Source organism: Lissotriton helveticus, chromosome 2_2, assembly GCF_964261635.1.
Source record: "Lissotriton helveticus chromosome 2_2, aLisHel1.1, whole genome shotgun sequence".
Classification (NCBI taxonomy): Eukaryota; Metazoa; Chordata; class Amphibia; order Caudata; family Salamandridae; genus Lissotriton; species Lissotriton helveticus.
The window spans coordinates 384,801,406-384,829,270 of record NC_136060.1 but is presented as its reverse complement, the minus strand read 5'-3'; the positions used below and the strand labels follow the sequence as shown (position 1 = coordinate 384,829,270).

General features: G+C 45.1%; 1 protein-coding gene across 3 annotated transcripts in view; it reads left to right on the top strand.

The window, feature by feature from the left end:
• The first annotated feature begins 5,324 nt into the window (after window positions 1-5,324).
• NAT8L (N-acetyltransferase 8 like) overlaps window positions 5,325-27,865 on the top strand; it is a 197,803-nt gene continuing 175,262 nt past the window's right edge. For 2 of the 3 annotated variants that reach the window (XR_013608473.1, XR_013608472.1), the window contains exon 1: window positions 13,633-13,771. Coding sequence is in view for 1 of the 3 variants with exons in the window: in XM_078679008.1 (XP_078535134.1) it covers window positions 5,325-5,664; window positions 13,607-13,771 (505 nt within the window). In the remaining 2 variants the exon portion in view is untranslated. Of the gene's footprint in view, window positions 5,665-13,606; window positions 13,772-27,865 lie in introns of those variants that run through there. The other variant, XM_078679008.1, reaches the window with a different exon arrangement.

The following is a 27,865-nucleotide window of genomic DNA, read 5'->3' as shown; positions in this document are numbered from 1 at the left end:
AAAAGAACCGTCTCCCCATTCAATCGTGGATCTCAGACCTTAATGCACTCAACTGCCCACTCACACTGTCCAACTCTGTCAAATCGCTGGGCATTACTATCAACAACGCCATCACCCTAAACGTTCACATAAAAAAATTTGCCAAAGGAGCCCTCTTCACTCTCCGTCACCTCAAGAAAATCAAACCATTCCTACCCATTGATGATTTTAAACTTGCAGTTCAATCACTGGTTCTCTCGTGCATTGCCTATGGCAACGCCATCCTCAACGGAATCCCCGAGGTCCTCCTTGCTCCTATTAAAGCTGTGCTCAACCTTGCAGCCAGGCTCATCACTGACTCCAAACGCTTTGACCATAACACCCCAGCTCTCAAATTACTTAAATGGCGCCCAATTGAAGGGAGATCAACTTACAAAACGGCCTGCATTACTCATAAAGCTCTCCACCAAAACACTCCGCAGTACCTATCCAAGAAACTCCTTATTGCTGGTACCACTCGTCCTCTGAGAAGCTCCAACGCCCTACTCCTAATCCCTCCCCTGCACACAAAAAAAGCAACACAATCTCGCTCCTTCTCTGGAAATGCCCCTACTATCTGGAACTCCCTCCTGAAAAACCTTCGCTGTAACCCCTCGTACGCCAGCTTCAAAAAAGACCTCAAAACCCACCTCCTTAACTACCCCTTGGGTTCCTAATCCTGTGCCATGACTCCTGATCTCATCTCACTATACCATATCTGTCCCTTTAATATAGCTCCTTCTTACTGTAATCAAATTTGCCTATATTACCAATATGATACTTTGTTGTCCTTCTCCACCCTGAGGCGAGCGGTCTCCGCCACGATCCTGGCTATGCTAGACTATGGCAACTCGCTATATATAGGACTGCCACAAAAATTACTGAACACGCTGCAGGTTGTCATGAATGACGCTGCTAGGCTTATCTTTAAAAAGCCAAGGAATACCCATGCATCTCCCCTTATGCAAGAACTGCACTGGCTGCCGGTTAAGCAAAGGGTGATGTTTAAAGGATTGTGCATTGTTCACAAAGCCCTGTATGGTAAGGCTCCAATGTACATGAAATCTCGCCTTATCCCCTATAGCCCAGCACGGACACTTCGATCTGCTGACGCCTCTCTTCTTATTCAACCACGTTGTAGATTGGCCACAGTAGGTGGACGTGCCTTTTCATATCTGCTCCCAACAGCCTGGAATAAGCTGCCAATAGAACTACGGAAGGAGACGAATCTGTTGACCTTCCGAAAAAAACTAAAAACAGTGCTTTTCCAGCAAGCATGGGGTGATTTGTAACTTTTTTATGAACAGTTGTCCTCCACAGTATTTGATATCTGGTCCCTGATAAAGCGCTTAGAGACCCCTGGGTTATAACGCGCTATATAAATTGAAATAAATAATAAATACTGCTTCATCTCTTGCTTCATTTCTCCTTGATTTTGTACATTTGTTGTTTTTTACTTTGTTATTATGCTTTTTATACCACTTGTGGCCTTATCCTATCATGATCATGTAAAGCGCTCTGATACCTCTGGGTCTAGCCAGCGCTATATAAAACTTTTAAAATAAATAAATAAATAAATAAAGATGAGTGATACTTGACAGGACTGCAGAAAGCTAAACAAGCTATTCTGATAGGGTGTCTGTTTGCTTGAAAGAAATGTAAGTGTGCACAACTGGTTAATCTGTAAATGTAAAGAGTACTTAGAAGCTGGTATTGGCTTTAATTGAGTTCATTTTAAGCTTTCTGATGACAGATTTTATATTTTTGAGTGGTGTTGCAAAGGAGTTACCAGATGAGCTATGAAGTGGGTGCTTTTAATGGATAGGCCAACGCGACAGTGATTTTTTGCTCAAGACTCTGGCAGAGGCGCACCCGCTGATGCTTACTTCATGGACCACAATGCTTTGGGGCAACACGATGATAGGACAAGCAGTGTGTGACCAATTGGACTTTCTTTTATATTCAAGCTCTCTTGAGCTGGTGGGGCTGACGAGCCCGGGTTACGCACCTGCGTGCCACGAGTGGTACCGGACCTGTGAATATTTTTTGGCAGGCTACGCAGCACCCCTACATATATGCCTATTCCCTGCTGACGGGAGGTAACAACCTCGAAACACGTGTCCAGGGATGGCCAACACGACAGTGATTTTTTGCTCAAGACCCTGGCAGAGGCGCACCCGCTGATGCTTACTTCATGGACCACAATGCTTTGGGGCAACACGCTGATAGAACAAGCAGTGTGCGACCAATTGGACTTGCTTTTAATGGATAGTTATAAAAAAACTTCACTATGTAGTCTCAGTATTACTAAAATCTAAATTTTGGAAGCACTTTTTTATCTTAAACCTTTTTGAACATTTTGCAGCAGCCCATCTTATACTGTGTGTTATGCAAGTTAAAATACCGACTTGCATAGTCACAGTACTTGTCACTGGCTAGAACCTCGAGGCACTAAAGTACACACCTTTCTATTCTCCAGTGGTCCAACCAAGATTCTGTTCTGTGGCTCTCTGGTTACACACACAGATCCCTGTGGGGCATTGGGTTTCATAATGTACAACAGAGCAGTTTGACTGTGCATTGTTTTATATGTAGTTACCTGAAGATGAGACTAAAAAACGTTACAGGTTTGGTTGTTTGTTAGCCACGCCTTCGACACCCGCCCCCATTGCAAGAACTACCATAGTTTCCATTCTGTCTTTTTAAAGCACTTGACCGCTACCCAGAACTTTTTAAAATTATAAGCGAATGATCAGCGTTAGTTTACACATTACTATTAAAAGCTGTAGAGTGGTGATTCCAGGATGTATGACGCTACAACGTGGAGCACTAGAGCGCTACACCACAAAAGCCTGCAAGCCCAACAAAAAATGAAATTTCATTAGCGTTTTCCTTACGGGGACCTTTCTGGTATATGCACAGTGCTTTTCCACACGGTTTGTTTTCGGAGTTTTTTCGTGCTGGCCGCTCTATAAATTGGTGGTGAAACGTGAAAAGTACTGGAATATGTGAAGAAAACCGAATAAAATACGTTTTCAGCATTCGCATTTCTGTCTTCTGCCCTTACGTTGCGGCAACTACCATCCACCCCCAGGAGCTGATATTCAACACTGAAGCAGATCAGTTCTGCACTGAAAACACACTGCGCATGCCCGAAGTGCGTACTCCAATCGACACTAAAGGCGCAATATCTTTATCAGCCTATCAGATTCGAAGGCCGAATCTTTGAAGGTCTGGCTTCCAAATAACTAAAGACCGACGTCGTAACAAAATATGAACTGTTGCCACAATACAGGGAATGTAAATATTTACATTAAAACGCAACACTACTGGGAGGTTTGTCATTAAACGAGGTGTTAATTTTGTCAATTATATAAATCCCTAAAAACGTCTATTTCCCATGTTTTAATATTAGTCGTGCCTTACGTTTCCAGTCCCTCGTTTCCTCTTAAACCGTCCAGCCTTCCCTTATGCCCTGCGCGGCCATTTTGGAATTGCGTACTTGAAATGGAATGGAGGCAGCGTCAAGCTTCAGTGGGTGCTGCGCGTTTACCACAAATTCAGGTTAGGATATGGCCACGCTCACATTAGAATTGTTTTCTAGCCTCTGTTGTTAAGTACTGTGCATCTGACATTTATATATGTTTTAAGTAATTCGTTGCGCCGCATAAGAAAAAGAGCAAACTCCCTACTTCGATATACTTCCAATTTATTTTCTCTGTGACTGTTAACCGACTCGACTTCGAAGAGTAGCGACAGACTGATGTTCTAGCCTCTTCTAAACAGGTTCGCTGACGAGACACAACATTACAGTTGCCTCAAGAGGCCGCTGTTGGAACAAACTGAGAGGTGTCAGGGCGTGCAGCAAAAACCGCTACAAGCAGAGGAAAGGGTGGTCTATTTTTAGGTGATGGCCCTCGTTTTTTCCCCTCCCCAACAAAGCGACGTTATTATAAGCAGCATCTGGGTACGTGTACACAAGGGGCAGCTCCTTGAAATGAGCAGCGGTCCCTGCGGGTGAGCCGCAGCGTGACAGCCCTGGCTTCTTGTTCTGCTCTCCTTTGTGTTGGGTAAAACAATCAATCCATCAGAGACTGGCGAACGTACCATCACCGACCTTTGCAAAAGCACAGCCGCCAAACCTCTGCGTCGTCCTCAATGAAGGCCTCTCTGTGCTCGATGGTGGTTGAGCGCTTTCCTGGCCAGAAATAATTACGGCTACTTATTGTTTTTGTCGTCATGAATAGTTCACATTGTTGTTCTCCTCCAGTTATTGGTGGTATGGAGAGGGCAGTGATGCAGCGCATTACATACATGGTCAAAGTGAAAAATGTTGAGAGGAAAAGATGGAAAGCCAAGTAGATACCCAAATGGTGCACTTTCTTCGGCAATCGCATGTAATTATATTCTACGGGCATATCTCTGGGAACATCAAACAGGAAAGCGTGGCAGCAGATCGTAGAATGTTGTTTGCCCACTAGGCTTGCTTCTGTGTGAGGAAGAATTTACCCGATGAAGATGCAAACTGTAGAGTAGAAATGTGTAGTAGCAGTGGAGCGACGCATCGTTGAGTGCAGCTCATCAGCATGTTGCAAACCCCAGTGTAAAAACATCCCATGTGATACGTTCTGTATCGGTAACCGCGCTGAAGAGCATCCATTGTTTGCTTACAAATAATACTAACAAAAACAGGCATCAAGATAAGCTAAAATGATTTGCAACATAAGAATAATGTGTGATTCTCCCCTGAAGAAACATGACTGGTGGAAATTACATTGCAAAGCATTTAACAATTTGCATCCATTCAAAAAGAAACATAAGGAAGTGGTCCAAGAATAGCAAATGCACTCTTCTTTGTGCATATTCGCACTCCTGTGACTCCGGCCGCAGTCCAAGGGTGGCCCCTCTGCATCCTCCATCCAAGGGCTCAAGATAAAAAGCCAATCCTTCTTCCCAGCCCTTGCGGCTGCTGACAGCGCGGGTGTTGCGTTTTGTAGAGCTCAGCAGCGGGATCGGATCGTTACAGCTGCATAAAAAGAGCAGAAAAAGATGTAGTAATTTGCACTGAAGTGAAGGGGAGAAGAAAGGGGGGCAGGCGTTTCTTGTCACATGACGGAATTTGACAGCCAATGTGGCGAGCGCCTGGCCCTCGATCGCCTTCCCTCCCACCAGGACGAGACCCGCACCGGCTCTGGCGCAATATAAATACATCCCCAAGATGCGGAGGAGCTCCTCTGCCTGACTGCCTCCACGTACAATCCTCTGCAGCATTCCTCGCACCCTGTCGCGGCCCCCTGGCTACTTGCATGAATTATTCGTCTTCCAAAATGGTTTGCGAGACTAAAATAGTGGCTGAAGATCACAATTCCATACCGGGGAGCTCACAGAAAGATGCCCAGATCGTGTCCTCCTCCCAGATATGGCCCTTGATGCCAGCAGCTGCCCCTGTCTCCTCGTCCCTTGTCGCCGCTGAAGAGGAGGATGCCAGGACCAAGGACCGGGTTTACATTCGGGAATTTCAGCCCTCGGACCAGGAGGTGGCACGGCGCATCTTCTACGAGGGGATTCTGGAGCGGATCCCCAGCACTGCCTTTAGGGGGCTGAAACAAGAGCCCCTCATTCAGATCCTATATGCCCTGCTCATAGGTAAGCTCACACCCATCAGAGAATTGCAGTACTTTCGTTGCAGGGACGAGACACAAGGACAAGAACCGGTGCTCCCAATATATCAGATGCCAGGCTGCTTCTCCCTCGGCCGAGGTAGACAGTCAGTGGTAAAGATTTAGTATGCATGGTTGTGTCTAAGTTTTATGTGTACATGTTTTCAAGTTAAGGTCCGTAAAATGCATAACGTGCACCTGTAGAGGTGATCATATCTCATATATGTTAAATCGTAGTGCGTTGAATACATTATTTCAGCCCTTGTGTGTGTTTCCAGTATCGGTTTCTCCGATCCTTCAGGTAGAAATGTCCCTTTTTGAGCCGCTAGTTTATTAGCAAGGAGCGTTGCTTGAATATCATCGCCTTCTGTTAAAAAGAGGCCATGAAGGGGGTGTGAAGTGTCCCAAAGGTGTGAATGCCTGCCCCGGAGGAGGGATGGATGTTGGATGTGGACAGCGCATCGTGCTGATGCGATGATAACGCACGCTGCCGGGTCCTGTGCTCGCTGCATCCAGCCTTCCTAGCAGAAGCACTAGAATGAATGGGAGGCGTGGCGGGTGTCACTGGCACGCAGGCGCTCACCGGGCTCCGTTCCCTCCCCCTGCGCACCAACCTCCATGAATGATTTCTCTACTCGCCCGCCCCCCAGCCCCGTTTCCTTGCATCGCCTCTCCTCCCTTATCTTTTATCTTCTCCGGTCGCGGATTCCCATCACCGTGTCTTTCTAGCCTTCAGACACCCTCCATCCCATTTACCTGTGCACCCCTCCACACATACCAACATTTGCGGACTGAGAATTTATTTATTTATTATTTATTTATTTATGCAGTTTTATATAGCGCGGACTTTACCCGAAGGTGTCAGAGCGCTTCACAAAAGGAACAGACATGGAACATAATGAGAAACCTTACAAAAGCATACATTACGTTACAAAAATAATAGTGACATTTGTGATCAAACAATATACATGAGGTATTAAAAATTGTGAGCAACCAAAAATACATGAGGTAGTAAAGATAATAATGACAATTGTGAGCAAACAGAATACATGAGGTAGTAAAAATTGTGAGCAACCAAAAATACATTGGTGAAGAAGTGTGGCTCAGGGGTTAGAGGCAGCAGACCCGGAAGTGGAGATCGGTCCTGGACCAGGGTTCAATTCCCCGCCTCGGCGGGTCTTGGGCTAAAAATTCCACGACTCGATAATTCTCGCCCCGGTGCCTCCTCGACTCACGGGTTCACACTCTGCGACTCTGGGCAATAGCTTGCTTAATCTCCACAACGGCCCCTCGCGGCGGGATGCCTGACTTTCACCTTGTGGATACCCTGCTATCTCACAGGGGAATACCAGGACGGGTTCCCTAAGCAAGCGCCGGGAAACCCACTGCGGGTAGCTGTGCGCTATATAAGCTCAACTACATTTACACATTTACACATTTACATGAGGTAGTAAAGGTAACAGAGACAGTTGTGAGCAAACAGCATACATGGGGTAGTGAAAGTTGTGAGCAGCCAAAAATACATGAGGTAGTAAAGTGACAAGTGTGCGGTTACAAGAGAGAACAAAGTATCATTTTAGGTGTAATACTGCAAAAGGTGCTAGACACTCAGGCACACGAACAAGCGTTATGTAGGCAGGGTGGCACTTGTGCAAGTATCAAAGATAAAAACATGTGAGAGGTAGCAAACCGTGTGATACAAGGGCAAAGTGGTGTGTGCATGTTACACAAGGGCACCAGACACCGGTACATGGAAAAAAAACTCCAAAGAGGCAGACACTCCACCCCCAGGAATACCCTGGGAAGGCACTTCCATGGGCATGGAAAATAACAGTAGTGGGACGTCTTCCTCCAAATACCAAGAGGACGTGAATCACTTTTGGAGGTGTCTCTGGAGGAGGAGCACTTTGAGATCCCTTTTGAAAGCCTGGGAGGAGGCAGTGGTCCGGAGCTGAGGCGGGAGTGAGTTCCAGATTCTCACTGCGTTGCCTGAAAAGGATTGGGCCATTGTTCTTTCCTTCTTGAAAGTGGGAGGTTCAAGTAGAAGATTCTCCGCATTGCGTGAGGGTCTAGAGCCTCCAGAGAGTTTCAGTTTATTCGCCAGGTAGCGAGGAGAGGAGGAGTGCAAGGCTTTGTGGGTGATGCAGGCGGTCTTGTAGATAGCTCTAGCCTCAAAGGGGAGCCAGCGAAGGGTGGATAACATCGGTGTGATATGATCGCTTCTTTTGGCCCCATAGATGAAGCGAGCTGCTGAATGGAAAACAGACTTAAGTGGGGACAGGTGGGATTTGGGGAGGCCGGTAAGAAGAGAATTGCAGTAGTCTAATCTGGAGAGGACCAGCGATTGCACCAGGGTTATAAGGTCCTGTTCCGGGAAGAAACGTCTGATTCCCCAAAGAAGGCGCAGTTGGTAACGAGCAGATTTTGCAATCGAATTGATGTGGGGGGTTAGATTGAGTTTTTTGTCTAGAATAACTCCAAGGGATTTTGCGCTGTCGACAATGATGGGTTTAGTGTTGAGTAGATTCAGCTGATCCATCCATGATTGAACCGGGGGGGGAGAGAGTGAGGAGGAGAAGAGGAGGAATTCCGTTTTGGAAGGATTCAGAATCAGTTGATGAGTTGACATCCAGTTTTGGATGGAGTCCAGAGTAGAGCTTAGGAAGGAGAGATCATGGGTGGAGGCAACCTTGAGGTAGAGTTGAGTGTCGTCTGCATAGAGATGGTAGTGAATCCCGGATTTGCTTAGGAGGTTTCCCAGTGGTTCTAGGTAGAGATTGAACAAGGTGGGTGCAAGTATAGAGCCTTGAGGAACACCCTGACCTACCGCCACAGGAGAAGAAAGACTGTTCGCAATTTTGATCATTTGGGATCTGTGATCTGAGAAGATGATTTAGGGAAAAAACAAAGAAATCTGAGGTTTTTCATTTCTCAACTTCCATTGAAGTGGAGGACTTTGTAAACGAGAGTAAGCTGAACTAAATAAAGCCTTTAGCAATTTTTGGGTTTGAAATCTCGAATCTTCCACCTAAGGCGTAGATGCCACGTATCCCCCCACTCCCCCACTTTCTCTCGAGGATTCGATCAGTGATTTCTTCTCTATTGTTTCCTCAACCCCTTATTCCCTCTCACTAGCATTTAATCATGTCTCAGAAGATCCTGGCTCTCATCTCCATCTCTCACACACCCCAGTCCTACTCGCAGGCATTTACCCCCTCACACACCCCTCCTTCGCACCATCATTCGTTAACCCGTCAATTTTCACTTGTCTCCATTACAAGCTGGAGACAATGAGGACCGACTTGGCTCTTTGAGTCAAAACAGCAGAGCCGGAAAATATCGTCATGCGAATGCTCTAAATTCACTCTCATTCTAGCTACCCGCCTCCCGTGTCTCCGTCTTTCTGTGGCTGGCTTTTCCTCTTCTGTTCCCTTTCTCTTCGTCTCCACTTTCACTCTCTTCGCTCCCCCCCAGCCTTTTTCGTTCTTTCTCGTCCACTTTCTCTCGCTATATTTCGCTTTCGCCCCCTATGCACGATTGCCTCGCCCTCTCCTATCCTGTGCCTTACTCTCTGTACTCCAAGCCCTGTGCTACCTTTGACATTGATAATACCCCCAGTCAGCGGCTTCCACCCACGCAGAGCCCAACGTCCTTCCCTCATTACCCCTCATTTAGCACCTCCCAGGTCTCTCAGGGTGCAACAGAATAGGGGTCGGGCAATTCCACTGGTCTTTTGCATTTTGATTGTAGAAATGTAAATAATCAGCAGCGCTGGCCATTCTCTCCTTTGCTGCACCCTGAGGAGTTTGTAGAATGTTGTGATAGCACATGAGGGGGATGTAGAAGAGGTAGAGGTTACAGCTTGGCTCGGTTTGCTTTGGTTTGAGTCACAGAGGACCTAGAGCTGCTGAAGAGCCGGCCATCTGTCTCGAGCCTTCAAGGGCTTGCCCACCTTTATGTACAGCTGGATGGAGTTCTTTACAAAATCCGGAGAGACAGCACAAATTACCACAGGGCATTCATATAAAGTGCAAAAGGCTGCTTCATTAGAACAGGCATATAAGCCATCATTGCCATACATATACATGACGCTATCCAGGCTGATGAGGGCTGAAAGCACGAAACCGGTCCTTGGATGCTTGTTTCCAATCCAGGGAGGACCTGGCTTGGCACTTCGGGCGGGACTGTTCCCATTGGGCACAGGGCCAAGACTGATTTGCATATGGCTGGGTTCTCTGTACTGGGGTGAATGTATGACATTGTTCTGCATTCTGTCCATCACCTGTTGTTTTTGCATACATATACATGACTGCATTACCCTGCCCCACTAATCCAAATTCTCACGCGTCTACTTCCCTTAATCCACACTGTGCCCACTATATCCCCCAGCCAATAAATTGCATCAACATTCAAACTTCACAACTCTTCAGACCCTTGCCCGTCCTGACGAGCTGTTATTCTCTTGCTCCCCATCACAATGGTGTTACGGCTGGCCATCTTCCCTTCAGGTAATGACAGGCGATACCTGTTCTTTCCACCTACCCCAAGTTGGATATGCCCTCACGGTGATGTATTAGCCTTATCCAAATAGTGCATGGTCATTGCCTTCTCCTGCAACCAGAGAAATATTCAACAAGTGTTTTCCCATCCCCACTCCCCATCTGAACTTTGTGCACAGTGCTGCAGTAGCTGCCTGTTCAACAGCCCCCATCCAATGTACACCCTAGCACTGTTTGTAACTGTACCCCCAAAGACTTCAGCAGTAACTACACAGTCTTCAACAGGTAATACTCATTCCCCATTAACAATGGCAATCCTTGCATGTTGGATGACCTCTGCAACTCTCAGTTTACTTTCCTGTGTGCTTTCGTAATGGCATTATGCTTCACTGAATCTCACCATACCCATCTCTATACAAACTCCGCCCACACAACAAAAGTATCTGACCGTAAAGGCTGTATTCTCAACAACTTCACTTTCACAACTTTAAACAATGACAAGCCTGATAACTGGACAAATTAAAATTCACCTCAGCTAATCCGCAGCATTTCTTGACAAGCCCTTCCCAGTGTCAACTCCGCCAGCCACGGCAACAGCTCTTCCGATCTCATGCTGCTCTAACCCCACCAGTACACCACATAAACTTCACTCTTGAAGCCCAACGACTTTCCAACAGGACATAGCTGCCCATCAGCTTGGCTGCCCACTTTAACCAGCGAATGCCCACATTATAGTATTAGCTGACAGAGGCCCAAGAACACAACCTACAACAAACAAAAAACATGGATATTGCTAGATAGCTTCTAAAATAAATCTTAATTCCTGCCCAATGTATTTCTTGTAACAATCTGAAATGTAACAGTTCATAACCCTAGAAACAATTCTGGTAAAAAAAAAAAAAACTACTCCTGGAATCTAACTTGCAATAATAACTTCCAATATTTTTCAGTCATGTCCACAATGAATCGTACCACATCCTTCAAATCCCTTTTTGCACAGCCCCTCTTCTTGCTCCACAAGCTAGAAACACCCACCAGACGTGTGTAAACTCTCTTTGGGGGCACCGCCAACAATTTAAACTAGTTCCACCACCATCTGTCTCCCTCCCAAAGACCACATGTCCTTAGGAAGCTCTATCTTCCCTGCAATCACTCAGGGTGCCAGTCTATGAAATCTTTGTCACTGTGAACAAGACAAAGCACCTGGCACATGCCTGGCTCTAATGTTGTGATGTAGACAATCCAGCAACAACCAATGCAGCAACTTCAACAGACTCATTTCGCTGACCTTTTGCACATTCAGCAAGGCAACTACTGTGTCACAGTTGTCTTCAAATGTTACCTTCCTGTCTGCCAACTCTGAACCCTACTGTGCAAGCACTATTAGTAGTGGGAAGAACTCCGATAATGCAATACTAAGCCCCTCTCTGAGCCACCACTAGGACTGCGCATCTGAGCACCACTTTTTATCCTAGAACAGCAGAAACCGTGTGCTTCCTCTCCTCCAGAGAATATTTTCACTTGCCACAAGTAGCTTATCCTCCAAGGACTGCGTGATCATTGCATTGAAATGTTGAAAGAAATTAAAACCAAACCTTAAAATACAATCTCAGGCCAGCAGAAAATCTTGCTCGATGCAGAAGTTACACTCCTGCCATAGCAAAGACTAGTATCCATAAAATGTCCCGGGAAGAGAGGCTAGTGAAAAGGGATACATCACCCACCTATTCTGACAAGACTCTGATCTACTGTTGATTTGTCTTTTTGGTATTAGATAGGGCAGCATAAGTGAGAACTGCCAGCAAGGCGCCTTATCCCATAATTGCTTGAACTGCTGAAAAGAGAGCAAACTTCTGGAAGAATATCAAATAGTTTGCCCAAATGTACCTAGACTAATCCAAGGTATATTGCTGTGCTTCAGAGAAATGATCAAGTCTATCTATTGCAGTTACTTGTCCCCTTCCTCATTCCCAGCCCAGTTGTACCTTTCGAGCCCTAGTTTCATATCCATCAGTTTGATGGCAAGTAAAGCATTGAATAGGCAACTCTAACAATAAATCACATTTGCCCATACAAAACTATCTTATATATAGGCATCGGTGCAGCATTATTATCAACTTTTATTTTTTTTGCTTCCAAGTTTAGTTTGTGTCCAGTCGTGTACTTCTGGCTTCTTTCAGAAATGAAAACTACCGAATGAATTGGAGGGACGGGTTGTGGTGTCTGCCTAGCCTTTCCCTCAAGTTACTGTTAAAGATGTACTCAGAGCCTTGCTCAAGCAATAGGGGATGAAACGCCTAATGGAATGCTTACGAATGTTAATGCAAGATTTACTTCATTATTTTTCACTGGTTTTCGGAGCGCCTGACTCGTGGAAACCTGAGACTTATAAAAACTATTTTGCCCAAAGTTATCCTTTCCCAAGAATTATATAGCTAAGGTGAGTAGTTTGATGGATTTCAATGAGTAGCTTCTGGCATTTTACCCAAAAGCGGGTGAAAATGTGAATTTGCCTGTTCTGAGCACATCTAAGAAATCTGGTAATCTGGTAATCTGCTGTGCATGCTTACCGACCCTGCAGTGAACAGTAGCTTAGTGCTGGGGTAGAAGCTGGCTAATGAGGGGCCAGTTTGAGCCCCAAGAGGGGCTTTCGAATCTTTGTGCTCAACCTATCAATCTCTCAACTTTCTCCCACTTTCAGCCCAGTGCAGTTCGGTGGTGAATAAGTAACTACAGTTGGTTTATCATCCCGTAAGTAGCTACCCAGTTGCTGTATGTGCCGATGCAATATTACAAGTTAATATCATGGAAAAGAAGTGTATTTTTTATATCAAAGTTGGATTCACATTGTACAATCACTGAAACCGAAACACCTCTTTTTGTCTCCTGCAGTTTTTCAGTAACGTTGTCTCATTGCCTTGATTTGTTCTGTCTCTTTTCTATCCTGCTGTGTTATATAAAATAATGTAGACCATACTCAGAGATGGCTATTTTGGGACTACACCCCTCACTACACAGATTATATCAATCTTTGTGAAAATGGTAGTTACCTTTACTTCTTCCCTAAGACTTGCTGTAATGAAACATACATATGTAGCATACAGTGTGTAAATCCTATTTTTAAATTGCTACTGGTCTGGGGGTACACTGTAGACATTTAATTAGTTTACATTATTAGACCACAACTTAAGAAAATAAAAAGGTACTACCTTAGTCACATCAAACCACAAAAAAGATAATGTATTTTCTTGCCTAAAAAATGTCAAATTCCATATACTACCGAAGCAATTCTGTTCTAGCACTCTTGTGATTAAATTCTACATTTATTTTCTATGCATTTTGTCACTTTTTGGGTCTTTGTATTCCGATATCAACTCTACGTTCTCTTTTCTGACAGGTATCGTTTATTTCTCTTCCTTATCTCCATAGTATTGTGCTTTGTTGTGACCAAGTCCTTGCTGACGACCTGCTGTTTACCCTTCTTTCTAATGGGCTTGAGGTACTACTACAGTAGAAAGGTTATCCTCAGCTATCTCGAGTGTGCGCTACACACGGACATGTCTGATATTGAGAATTATTACATGAAACCATCAGGTGAGTATAACCCCAAAATGAAGAAAGCACAACAAAACTGGTCCTGTTCCAAAAGGCCATTAATTTCTTTCAACAAGTCAACACTGTGCATCTAAAATTTGAAAAAATGCGAACTTATTGGAGGACGTGTGCATGCTTGGTGCTTCCCATCACAGTTTGGGGAATGCATGTAGTTTTTGAGCTGTGTATTGTGCATATTTCCTGGTTTTCACAAAAGCCTTGTAGTAACCACATACTCTGAAGACTAATTCTCACATCTGACCGGTATCAACCCTTTAGGGTTTAAATGATCATGATAGACACTGTGCCATGCAAGCTATGGTATTATACAGAAAAGGTGCTATGCAATCATGAAAATATTACAATAATCTGAAAACATTTAACAAAATGTCAATCTTGTAATATGGAAGGAAATCAGTTGTTTTATTCCTTTTATTTATAATCGTTGAGGAACTTTCTCCTGCTAATAGGTGCACAACACTATCAACTTATAAAACACAAGGGGTTTCCGTTGGCATTTTTTAGTGGTCCTTTCAGGGTATGTTGATGTACGGTCTTCATGTTAACTCACAAAGTATGATTTGCAGTTGAAATTACCCCTTTCCGTTTTCTAACCATTGGCACTTTTTAATTATGAAATAGTCTGATCATGAATTGAAAATGGTAAAAAGTTGAACTAGTATCTGTGTTTTTAGTTAACTTACCTGATAAATTGCTGATTAACATTATTATATGAACTCGTTTTTATCACGTGGGCGTATTTTATAATGTATGGCACATAAAAAGATCGGAACATTGTTGATTTTTAACTTCAAAATTGCCTAAGAAAGTGAGTGAAACCCCAAAACGGGTTCCCTCTAGGACCAATGAAACTTTATGACACTTGTGACGGTATTTACACTGATACCATTGTCAGACACAATAGATTATTATGTTAAAAGTTCGCTTTATTCTAGTCCTGCATAGTGAGTGCAGAATTTGTGGAATAGACCACTGTCAAAGATCTGACAAGAAACAACTACATTTTACAGTGCTACTAAGTTCAGTGTCTCCTAGATCTATATAGAAATCCAGTGTGAGGTTCCTTACGGCATGCTCTTAAGGTTGTTAATGTGTGTTCTTGTCTTTCCATCGTTTAATGGAGAATCAACCAGGAAACAAAGCATTCAAAATATTACATGAAAGGTAAAAAAAAAAGCCACACCATGCACCTTTCTAATGTAGCCACGTCATGCACCTTTCAAATGTGTTTAAAGTTTGAAACAGTCAGCTATTGACCCATATATTATTAAAAGCGCTGGCCTACTCATTTCATTCTTATAATATTGTCCCCTACAGAAATATATCCTTGGCCTCTTTGCACCACATCATTTTCCGCGTTCCTTGTTTTTGTTCAGTGTATTTCTGTACGGCCAAAGGATGTGTAAGCCTAGTCCATTGCGAGGTTAGCAGGGCAAACATGCTGTCATTTTAGTCTCTGCGTATCTTCAATATCATTATTGTGCAAATAACAAACCTACCTTGTTGATTACCGAACCATTCTAGTCCGCAATTGCTAAAACTACTTGGACTGATGTGATCTAAGGCCAGAGCCACAAAATCTAAAGTTTAAAATCACTGAAGAATAATGAAGTTTTTAAATAATTCTTTGCCTTTCTTTCAAAGCTTAGTCTCAGGTTTATCTTTTGTGAAATATGTTGTTTTTGTGGTTGATATTTGACGTACTAGGTGCATATAAAAGACGATCCCTCTGTTATGGTACCTTTTGTTAAGTCCCCAAAAATGAGAACAACTTACAAGCAAGCAGACCTCCAATGGGCATTTGCTGCTGGCTCTTAAGAACCTAGCACTTTTTTTCTAAGGGTCAGTAAGTAAATGCACTTTGTAGGCTACCTCACTCTTAATTGGCTATAAAGATGGACAAAGAGAAACCAATACTTTGAAACGGGAGTAATTTTTTCAGTTTCAACCCATGTGCCTGCTGTAAATGTAGCGCAATATGTAGGGGACCCCCTTTGAAATAAAGATAACAGTCAGGGAGAAGAGGGGAAACAATAACAAAACAAGAGGAAAATCTCCCTCTAGACCTCAAATTATTATACACACAAATTAATCCAAATATATAATGTGAGCACGAACAACAACTTATTTAATCAATAAACAAATACTCCAATAATTACAAAAATATATTCTTTTATTTCGTTTCTTTTAGCAAAAATGTTTTCATTATTGTACTTTTTTTGATAGGTTTTTGTATACATCAACATCAATTATAAATTCATCAATATTCACTAAAGAAAAAAGGCAATAAATACAAAATAGACAATATAGACCCCGGTTGAGAAATACAAGCCGAATTCACACAACACCATTCAAATCATACTCACACAAACCGAGACAAACCTACACATTCATAACATATCTGGGGAACTCAACTACAGAGTGACAGTGTAATTGGATTGACCATATATAACAACTGCATATAGCAGAATGTTCGCAAGGCAGTGGTCGACGCGTTTCGGTGGCTGCAAGTTGATAGAATGCCACTTTCCTCAGGACCTGCCAAATATGCAGCCCTCACAAGAGCCACTCCACCCGGGGACAAAAGATACCACTGTAAGTACAGTTCCACTATCGTCAATTGCGATACAAACAGTCGTTTTTATAGACTAACTGAGGATCAGCCACTTCTCAAAAAGGTAGTCACAGAATACAGCTCCCAAATCCTGAAGCTACTAGACACCATATATTGTCGCTTCTCTCTGAGAGATTGTAGTCAGACAATCCCAAAACTCGAATCCTTTGAACAGATGCGATCGCGCTTAAAAATCACTTTTCAGAGTCCTGATGTGCAGAATATCGATTGTTCTCAAACCTTCGCAGAGCGACGTCACGTGTGGGACATAGGTTGTGTCTACAGAAATTCTCCATATGTACAACGTGTCTTTTTCACAGTAGATGTAGACCTTAACTCTAGGCTACTGGTTTCTTTCACATCATCCACAAAGCCTCCTGCTCCTATACTTCAAGGAATTGAGCTTCAATCTCTGTTATGCTTACGTCGTGGATGGTAGCCCGGTAGCCGATAGCACGCAAGATCCTCAGGTCAGCCCGGCTATGCGGGCTACCATCCACGACGTAAGCATAACAGAGATTGAAGCTCAATTCCTTGAAGTATTGAAGCAGGAGTCTTTGTGGATGATGTGAAAAAACCGGTAGCCTAGAGTTAAGGTGGACATCTACTGTGAAAAAGACAGGTTGTACATATGGAGAATTTCTGAAGACACAACCTATGTCCCTCAAGTGACGTCGCTCTGCGAAGGTTTGAGAACAATCGATATTCTGCACATCAGGACTCTGAAAAGTGATTTTTAAGCGCAATCGCATTTGTTCAAAGGATTAGAGTATTGGGATTGTCTGACTACAATCTCTCAGAGAGAAGCGACAATATATGGTGTCTAGTCGCTTCAGGATTTGGGAGCTGTATTCTGTGACTACCTTTTTGAGAAGTGGCTGATCCTCAGTTAGTCTATAAAAATGACTGTTTGTATCGCAATTGACGATAGTGGAACTCTACTTACAGTGGTATCTTTTGTCCCCGGGTGGAGTGGCTCTTGTGAGGGCTCCATATTTGGCAGGTCCTGAGGAAGGTGGCATTCTATCATCTTGATGCCGCATAAACACGTCGACCACTGCCTTGCGAACATCCTGCTATATGCAGTTGTTATAGTTGGTCATTCCAATTACACTGTCACTCTGTAGTTGAGGTCCCCAGATATTTTATGAATGTGTAGGTTTGTCTGGGTTTGTGTGAGTATGATTTGAATGGTGTTGTGTGAATTTGGCTTGTATTTCTCTACCGGGGTCTATATTGTCTATTTTGTATTTATTGCCTTTTTTTCCTTTGTGATTATTGATGAATTTATAATTGATGTTGATGTAAACAAAAACCTATAAAAAAACGTAAAATAATGAAAACATTTTTGATAAAAGAAATGAAATAAAAGAATACATTTTTGTAATTATTGGAGTATTTGTTTATTGATTAAATAAGTTGTTGTGGGTGAGCACATTATATATTTGGATTAATTTGTGTGTATAATAATCTGAGGTCTGTAGGGAGATTATTCTCTTGTTTTGCTGTGCAAAATAAATCCATTTTTGATTTGTGAGGTCAAGCACACCCATATTCTCTACTACGAAGGGCATGAATAAGTACATTATATGGGTAGGAGTGGGGAGTGAACATCTCCATAGGGGGTGTAATGGGACTGTTTTCTTACTGTGTAAACTTATTCCTTCCCCTGAGAAACAAAAACAGTTAAATACGCATATAAATATTTGCTCTCTATTTCATGCTTGCACAATAGATGACATGCCTATAATTCAGACTATGCAACTACTTACGGAACTGAGTACTACTGGAAATCTGCATCACAAACTCCCAGGTCTACTATTAGGATTCTATGCAATCCCATGGGCATTCGTAATTCGCGTCATATGTAGGAATAACTAAAAGGGAGAACGTTTGATGGTCAGAGAAACCCCTGTGTGAATCGTGCAAATACATAGTGTATGATGCTTGCATCTTTCCGACACCAGTGCTAAGTATTTTAAGGAAACCTAGATATCTGCTACTAGCCGTATAATGGGTGTCTACACCATAGGAACTTTAGTTTATGCTTATTGGCCTGATTAGTTTACATGACCCATTTCTGTGTCTTCCTGTTCTATTTTTAAATCCCTGCTTCTTGTAGTCTTATCATGCTTTTTGAATGGACTTCTCAAATCTTGCATTTTCTGTAGTTTTATCTATTCTTAGACTTCCAATGACTGCCCAATTGTCAGTGGGCTTCCATAATAAGCACTAGTTTATCCTAGCATTTTTATACTTACACACATGGTTTCTCTTAAAGGTTAGCAAGATCTCTTTTCAGTGGGGGAAAACCGTTAATTGTATTCATACTGACTGGTCTACCACTCCCCTTCTAGTCTTTCTGCATTTGAAGGCATCTGCATGGTAAAAATAAGCCCTGAAGTGTCTTGTTCTGAGACTACTTCCGTGGGCCAAGTAAAGGAACATGTCTGAGTGAAAACACCAGTTTCTTGTCTGAGGCTGTTTGATGTTTGTAGGCTTCCACTGTACCAAAAGATTTAGAGGTACACTGGTCTCCCCCAAATTTGTACATCTGGTCATGTGAAGGGGAGGAAAGCTGAATGTTAGGGGTCAAAGGGAAAGCGCTCCTTTAAGGACAAGAACCCTCACTTACCCAAGGGGGACAAGCTTTATCATGGAGTTCCCATCTCGCACCAGGACCGCAAGATTCCTGGTGTGGACCTCAACTCTCCAACAGAGAGGAGCAAAGGTGTTTTTGTATTAGATGAGTATAGTAAAAGTTGCCAGGAAAAGGCAGATTACGAGGAAAATAGTAGGCCTGGGCATGAAATTCTGCTCCACTTGTCCGCTTGTGGAGTGTTACCCACTCTGCGCTCCGCGTAACATGAGTTTTTTCCTCACTCGCGCTAGCCAACGTAAAGTTGGCTAGAGCGAGAAAAATCTTACTCCAGACCACCTCCCTGCAAATTGTCTCACCATGGGTGGTTGTGGATGGCTGCTATCGCTTGCGTTGAGAAATCTTCCGTTCACGTTGCGGTAGCTGCCGCTCAAGTAGAACATCTAATCGAGCAGCAGAAAAAAGCAGCGCGATTTTGTGCTGCACATGGTGCTGGTCGCTCTGATTTTCCAGTGCGGGACCAACACCTGAAGCCAAAAGTCAGCGTGAATGGCGCGAACTAGCACACTCCCGGCTTGCGGACCTCTGCATAGCACTGCTGAGTTTGTTGGTTATTTCGCGTAGCTTCGAAAACTTTGCTCAGGCTTAGAAAAGAGTGTGTTAAATAAAACTACCTACAGGTAGGCTAAATCTATACTTTATTCTGGTGCCCCGAGGGAATAGGGTTAAAACATAATAGAGGAACGGGGTTTAACAAAATTCCCTCTCTATATGGCCTACATGTTTCTGTCCATATCTGACCCAGTAAGGGATTCAAAGGCATTCATCAGGACCAAGGTTGTAAAGTCACCCTGCAGAGAAAAATATTAAAAAAGGTCGGCCTCACAGATGTAAGCCAAATTGTTTCAGGGGTGACCCTCAATGTGGCTCAGGGTCCACCGTCATAACCAGAGCATATCAGTTCATTACGTTCTTAAGCCTCAGAGCTTTAGTGTCGCTGTCGGCGTTTCCCATGGTGCACCCTCTAAATTGAACCATTTACTGCACGTAAAGACTTTGAGTAGAGTTGGTCTCTGTTACAATGATTCCTTTAAACTGAAAGTGCACTTCTGGATTAATTGTTCGTTCATTGGACAATTTAATTCTGACTAAACTGTCAGTCAGCACATTGTTTGAAGACTAACAATTTAGAAATACCCAGCAGCTTAAAATAATATTTATTTCATTTATGAAAAAAACAAGACGTAGCATAACAGAGGGAACATTAAGATCTTTCATTTTACTGCAATGCTATGATCCTTATTTCGTGGTGTTAAATGTTAGTTATCTTTTTCAGATTTTATTTTACATCAATTAGTCTTTCAATGTGGCCAATGGGTATTTGGAGTCTGAGGAAAGTGTGTGCCATATTTCCAGATCTTCAGGTAGTTTTTCATCTGTTGTAGTTAGTTTTATCTTTATCTCTTTAGCTAATGCCCATTGTTGAGCATCCTAAATCCATTCATTCACTCTTGAGGTTCTTAGCTACACCCAATGTACTGCAATACTCCTTCTTGACAATAGTAGAATGAGTTGGAGAATTACATTTTACATCTGGATTTTCTAACTTCCATTGTCTTGCAAGTTTGCTTGGGGCCTCATCTTTACTTCTATATTTAAGTTTTTTAAATAACCTGCGTTTCACGGATTTCCAGTACATCTGTAAGACAGGACAGTCCCAGATCGGGTGAAAAAAAATAGTGTCTGCTTGCTTGCATTTGAGGCAGCTGGAGTCTCTAGTGAGATACGGTTTGTGCAGCATTAATGATTTTATGCATGTATTACAGAGCTTACTATATGTATTACATTGAATGGTGCGACTCAACATATGGCTTTGCTAGATAACTGCCTCAGTAAGTGGAGAGCATTCTGTGATTATATGTCTGTGAACTCTACCCCACTGTCTATGTACTACTTTTGCCTTATTTATAGTGGTTCTTTATGTACACTGTCTCATATCGCTTTATATAGTCTGCAGATTACTCCCCTATTTTGGTCTGCTGCTCCCATAAATTCCACTGTTTTTTTTTTTGTTGGTTTTTTTTTTTGGTTAAAAACTTTTATTGAGCAAACATATAAAAAGTACAAAGATGGGCCTACAACCACACGGGCTGGCCGCTAAGTCACATAGCACGACACATGAAGTAAACAATCATTGCCGAGGCCAGGCCGAATCATAGAATGAAATTGCTCCAGACATAGGACAGGATACAACAATTTTCTATATAAAACATGAAAATAACAAACACAAAAACAAGGCGAGTACAGCAATCAAGTCAGCCCGAATGGCAGAGGGGAAGGTCACTAAACAGGAGAACAAAAGTAAAGCAATGAGACTCGGTAAGGCCGTGAGGGGGGGGAAGCAGGGAGGACAGGAAAATCCTAGAACAGAATGAAAAATTTCGGGACCGTCAGCCTAAGGAGACAGGGTAACATCGGAGGTGGCAACCAAGGGAGGGGTACAAATTTCTCCACGATATGCATTCCATTGACCCCAGATTTTCGTCCACGCCCCGGGTCTGACCCTAGCTACATAGACCGTCTTCTCTCGGAACATGGACCAGTCCATGTTATCCTCCCACACCGAAACGTCAGGAGGTCGGGATGCGCCCCAGAGTTGCGCAATGTCACGCTTCGCAACCATGTAACCCAAGGTCGCCCATCTAGTCTGGGCCACAGAGTAATCGGAGGGTTCCCACACATTCAGCAGGCATCGTCGGGCCTCAGGCCGCAGGGCAACACCAGTCACTACAGTCATTATCGCAAGCACATCCACCCAGTAGGCTGCCACCACAGGACACTCCCAAAGTATGTGCATAAAGGTAGCGCTCATCCCACAGCCACGCTTACACAAGCCATCCGGGGAAAAACCCATTACGACCAGACGCGGACCAGTCACATACACCCGGTGGAGAATCTTAAGTTGCACCAAACGAAGACGGGCGGGAATGGCGACCTCTTTCGGAGAGGAGAGTGCCGACTGCCAATCCTCGTCATCTAGTTCCAATCCATCACCGACCCACATCTCCCTGAGTCGGACCAACAAATCAGCGCGATTATGAATCAGTTTCTTGTAGATGAGCGAGATAGTGCTGTCGGGCAAGTGTCCATCTAGTATACGATCTTCAAGGGGGGAGGACTCGGGCAGGGCCACATCAGGAGTCAGAACCGAGGCCAGGGCATGCCGGACCTGCAGATACCGGAAAAACTCTCTATCACTCAAGTCGTATTCCGCCTTAAGGGCCTGGAATGACTTCACGCTACCATTCACACAAACATCACCCACCTTACAAATCCCAATCATATCCCAGCGTTCAAAGCCCTTAGTAGACCAGAGACATCCCAAACGTTCAGAAGCATAAAGCGGAGTCGCCAGCGTCAGTCGATTCTCCCATCCCAAACTCACATTCGCGGCGCGCCACACGTTGACCGCAGCCCTGGACGGGCCCGCAAGATGGCGCCCGGCCGATCTAGAATATAGCGCTCTATTAAAGTCCCCTCCCGGCAACTGGAGCCTATCCATCTCAAAGGCCGGATCGCGACCCGGCGAGTACATCGCGTGGTTAATGGCCGATAGCTGGGCAGCCCAGTAATACCTCTTGATGTCGGGGAGCGCCATGCCCCCGTCGTACCAAGGGATAGTAAGTTTCGCAAGGGCTATACGTGGACGCCCGTCCCAAATCAGGTGTCTTTGCAGACTCTCGATTTCTCTGAAATAAGTAGCGGGAATGTCGTCAAAAGAATTCTGAAGTGCGTAGAGGAACCGCGGCAAGGACATCATTTTAAAAAGAGCTGCCCTACCCAGAGGAGATAGGGGTAGCTTACGCCAACGGGCCACATCCAGTCGCAATCTAAGAAGCGGGGGGAGGAGATTACGCTCAAACCGGAGGGAGGGGTCCAGGGTAATAAAAATCCCCAAATACTTGAAGCCAGACTGGACCACCTGGATAGGGAATCTGGTCGGCAAAGGGGGCAAAACACCCGAAAGAACATACACACAGGACTTAGCCCAATTAATAACAAGGCCCGAGTTAGCACCGAACGAAGTAAGAACATCAAATAAGACGTTCAAAGATTTACGCGGGGATGTAAGATATAGAAGAATGTCGTCCGCGTAAAGAGAGACGCGGTCTTCAAAGTCCGGTGACCAACGGATCCCTTTGAGTGAAGGTTCCCATCGAAGCCACGCAGCTAACGGTTCCAAGGCCAGCGCGAAAAGCAATGGAGACAAGGGGCAACCCTGACGGGTCCCCCTACCAAGGCTGAAGGGGACAGAAACTCTACCGTTCACCACTACTTGCGCTAAGGGTTCAACATACAACAACTTCACCTATCCAATAAATTCAGGTCCAAAACCAAATTTTTCGAGAGCTGCCCAAAGATAGGGCCACTCGACCGTGTCAAAAGCCATCGAGGCGTCTAACGAGGCCAAAATGGCCGGCTCCGTCAGAAGCCCCGCCCTCGCAACAGCACCGTGGAGACGACGTAGGTTAAGAGCCGTGTTGCGATGTGCGATAAATCCGGACTGATCCGGATGAACCAAGCCACTAATGACCGTCAGTAGGCGGGTCGCCAGGAGCTTAGCCAGGACCTTAGGCTCAACATTTAACAGGGAAATGGGCCTATAAGACGAACAAAGGTCCCGCGGTTTCCCGTCTTTGGTAATTACGACTATCGTAGCCAGACGCTGGTCATACGGGAGAATACCCCGTTCCCGGGACTCCAAAAACATGGCACGAAGATAGGGCGCTACCCTGTCAGGGCGTAGCTTGTACAGCTCAATTGGCAACCCATTCGGGCCCAAGGCCTTGCCCGAACGGAGCGAACGAATGGCAGTCGCTATTTCATCCGTAGTAAAAGGGGACTCCAACGAGACACGGTCTAGATCGGAAACACTGGGCAAAGCTATATCGCGTAACAAAAGGCGAGAGTCAGCCACATCCCGTCCAGACACAGGGGTATAAACCACACGAAAATACTCCGCAAAACATTCAACTATTCCAACCGGGTCTGTCACTTCGACACCATTCGACGACTGAATCACAGGCACCACACGATTCGCTCTCTCTTTCTTATCCAACCATGCCAACAATTTACCCGCTTTGTCCCCCACATCATACAGACGACCCTGCTGTTCCCGGAACATCAGTCTAGCCGCATCCGTGACCAAGGACTTATAAGCAAATTGTTTCAGACCCAGGGCGTGGAGTTTATCAGAGGTGACCTCAGACTCTAAGTCGGCCTCCCTCTCCGCAATCTCTATCTCAAGGTCCACCACCTCCCGATTCCTAGCCTTCTTGGATTCAGCAATAAGGGAAAGGGCCTGCCCACGAATCACTGTCTTAAAGGCCTCCCACAGGGATACCGCCGAGGAAACGGACCCGTCGTTGTCCAAAAAATAGGCATCTAAAGACTTAGTCAAAAGGTTGCGGGTCTCAGGGGAGGCAATATACCAAGGGTTAATAGGAGCCACTCGGCCCGCCGCTTCCACCCCAAACTCAAAACAAAGCCAGAGCGGAGAATGATCGGAGATGCCCCGGGGGAGGTGTCTGATCTCACGCACCGCCGGCGTCTGCGCCGCGGGCAGCAGGAAATAATCCAGTCTAGACAGACTCCCATGGGCCCCCGAATGGAAGGTGTATTGAAGCTGGGTAGGATGCAGAAGCCTCCAGCAATCCACCAAACCAAACGTGTCCAAAAACCCACCCAGCCACTGTTGGGCTGAAGGAGTATCCCTAGGGGGGTAGCGATCTTGTAGACCGGAGATCACAGAATTAAAATCGCCTGCAAGAAAAAGAGTACTGTCAGGAAGGTTCAACAACACACGGCCCAAATCGGAAAAGGTAGAAGTCTGTAGGCCGGGGGGCACATAAACAGTAAACAAGGAGAGGGTACGACCCTCATAGCGACCCACGAGGACAGCATAACGCCCCCGATCATCAAGGATCACATCATCAATAGCCAGGGGGAGGGAAGCCCGAACAAGGATACCCACCCCCCTGGAACCCGTGGTAAACCCCGAATGTGCGGCAAGGCGATATCCCCACCTATTCATCGCACGACAAGTATTGCCCACCAAATGAGTTTCCTGCAAAAAAACAATATCTGGAGATAAACGGCGTAGACATTTTAACACCACACTCCGCTTAATGCAATCTCCCAGACCATTAACATTCCACGAAACAAGCCTCAACCCGCTACCCCCCATCCCACACAGCAACGCCGAAACCCCTCTGCAATGAGCATGACATAAAAAACATCAGAAGCAAGATTGATTCACCTTGAAAACATAACACAAAAACATCGAACATCCCAACCACCCACCCCCCAACAATCAAGAAAACACCCCCCACCCTGCACCCCTGCAAAATGCTAAATAGCCACCCCAACATGCAGTGTGCCTGTCGCCCAAGAACCCCCATTCTACAAAAAGAACCCCGGAGGAGGAAAGGCTCTGGCCCACCCGCCACCCCGAGTAAGACAGATAATGAGGAGAACACACAAACAGTAGAGGCACTGAGGCATTAAATCCCTGAAGAGTTTACTCTATTCGAGGGCCCAGGCGTAGGCGGATTGTTCAGCTCTCCACACCACCCTCAGCACCACCCGGGTGGGCGGCGGACTCAGTCTCAGGAGGTCGGTCAGGCAGAGAGTCCATCCAGTCATTTACAGAATCAGGCCGATCAAAGAAGAAGGTTCGGTCGTTGTACTCGACGCGTAGCCTGGTCGGAAAAAGTATGGCGTAGCGTAACCCCATGTCTCGGAGACGTTTCTTGACACCACGGAAGCCCATACGCTGTCTCTGGACCTGTTGAGAAAAGTCCGGATAGAAGTTCACTGTGGCGTTCTCAAAGGCCACCGGGCCCTTCACACGTGATGCTTGCAGGATAGCGTCCCGATCCCTATAATGGAAGAGTTTCGCAACAATAGGCCTCGGCGGGGCACCCGGCTTACCCTTGCCCCCCCGGAATACGATGGGCACGCTCCACTGCGAAAAATTTAGTCAGACCAGACGGAGAGAGGTGGTTCTGGATCAAGTCCTCAACAAGGAGATCAACAGAGTGAGGTTCTGGATTCTCCAGAACTCCGACCACGCGCACATTACAGCGACGTGCCCTGTTCTCAAAGTCCTCCAAGCGCCGGGTCATGAAGTCGTTCACCCTACGAAGGTTGCCGATCTCCGTCTGTATCTCCGAGACGTCTTCCATGAGGCTGGATGACTTGAGATCCAACGACTTCACCTTCTCATTGGTTTTCGACAGGTCAGCACGAATCAAGTTCACATCAATGGCCACGGTGTCGATTTTGTGGGCCAAAGCTTCATATTGTTGGCCTATCGTCTCCTTCATGGCAGAAATGGCGCCCATGATGTCCTGCAAGGACGGCTCCGTTGACGCGTCCACAGTGTGGTCAGCATTACTTGATCCGGGCAGGTCGGCTCCGGGGGACCCCTTGGAATGGGTGTAGCGGTCCATAACGTTAGACTGGACCGGGCCCCCACGCAGGGGCGTCTTGGTCTTCCGAGTCTCTCGGTCCCCTCTGCCAGCCATAATAGAACTGCGTCACCAGGAGATTAACCAGGCTTGATGGAATGGCCACAGGAAAGTAGGGCCTCGGGACCAAAGAACCGCAGCTAGGGTACCACTAGTAGGAGGGCCAACAGATAGGAGAATAAACCAGCCAAAGGCCCGATAGCCGTTCCGTGCCCCGAATCCAGCCCAGGCCAGGCTCCTCTGCCAGATGTCTCAGTCTGAGGCAGAAACGAAACCGAAACTTAAGAGGGGGACCCACAAGTCGAATCCCCCTGCCGCTGTTGTTCAACTGCAAGACGGCCACTGAGCCTCACCCAGTCCCGGGCGTACCTCGAGGGCGGAGCCCGAAAGTTTGAGTCGCCGTAACTCCGGCACCCCGGGTCCAAATCAAATTTCAAAAAGTCCAGGGCAATCAGCCCAGCGTCCTCTACACAAATCCTCGTAAAAAGTCAGGATAAGTTCAGGATATCATGCCGGGAGTGGCGGGGGTCCGGGGAGCGCTGTGCTCACGCGGCCATCTCGGATGCCCGCCAAGCTCCTCCCTCATAAATTCCACTGTTAATAACGGTTGCAACCATTTAGTGTCATGGCCTAAGTTATTTTTGTCCCTTCTGTTAGTTGAAAACTCTGTGGGTATCTAAGGTAAGTAGCACGGGCATTTGTCTCATATATTCTTTTGCTATATTGCATTGGCCACTTTCCCAGCTCGTTATGTCCATTTGTTTCTCTAGGTGTTTAAATTCTGATAGTATCCAGAGTGGCAGTTACAGGGTATATGTTATTAATGCGCCTTGCTTAGTGCCGAACATTGCACATATAGATCTTTCCAATCCAGTGATCGAAGTGCATTAAAAGAAGTATGGGACTGTGATGCTGCACGCAAAAGGGGTAGGCGAGTGAGCGTGGGGGCGTGGCCCAAGGCGTGGCTACAAAAGCAAAATATTCTGTAACTTTTTCGGTCTTTCACCTTCAGGTAACTACTTATATAATAACACACATCTTAGATGAAAATTCACTGCAAGTTGTTAATCAGTGGGAGATGCAATATCAAGATTTTTTTTAAAATAAGACATTTTGTACACAAGGCCTTCTCTTAATGTTGCAAGGATTTTATTCTTCATTTGTATTCATTTGTATTATAGAAAGAGAAACCCGCTTATGAAATATGCAACATTTTAGATACAATGTCATTTTATTCATGTCGCAATGTTTTTTCATTAATCATGCATTAAAGAAACAAAACTAAAAAACACCATCGTACATTATGAAACCCCACTTACTGAGAGAAA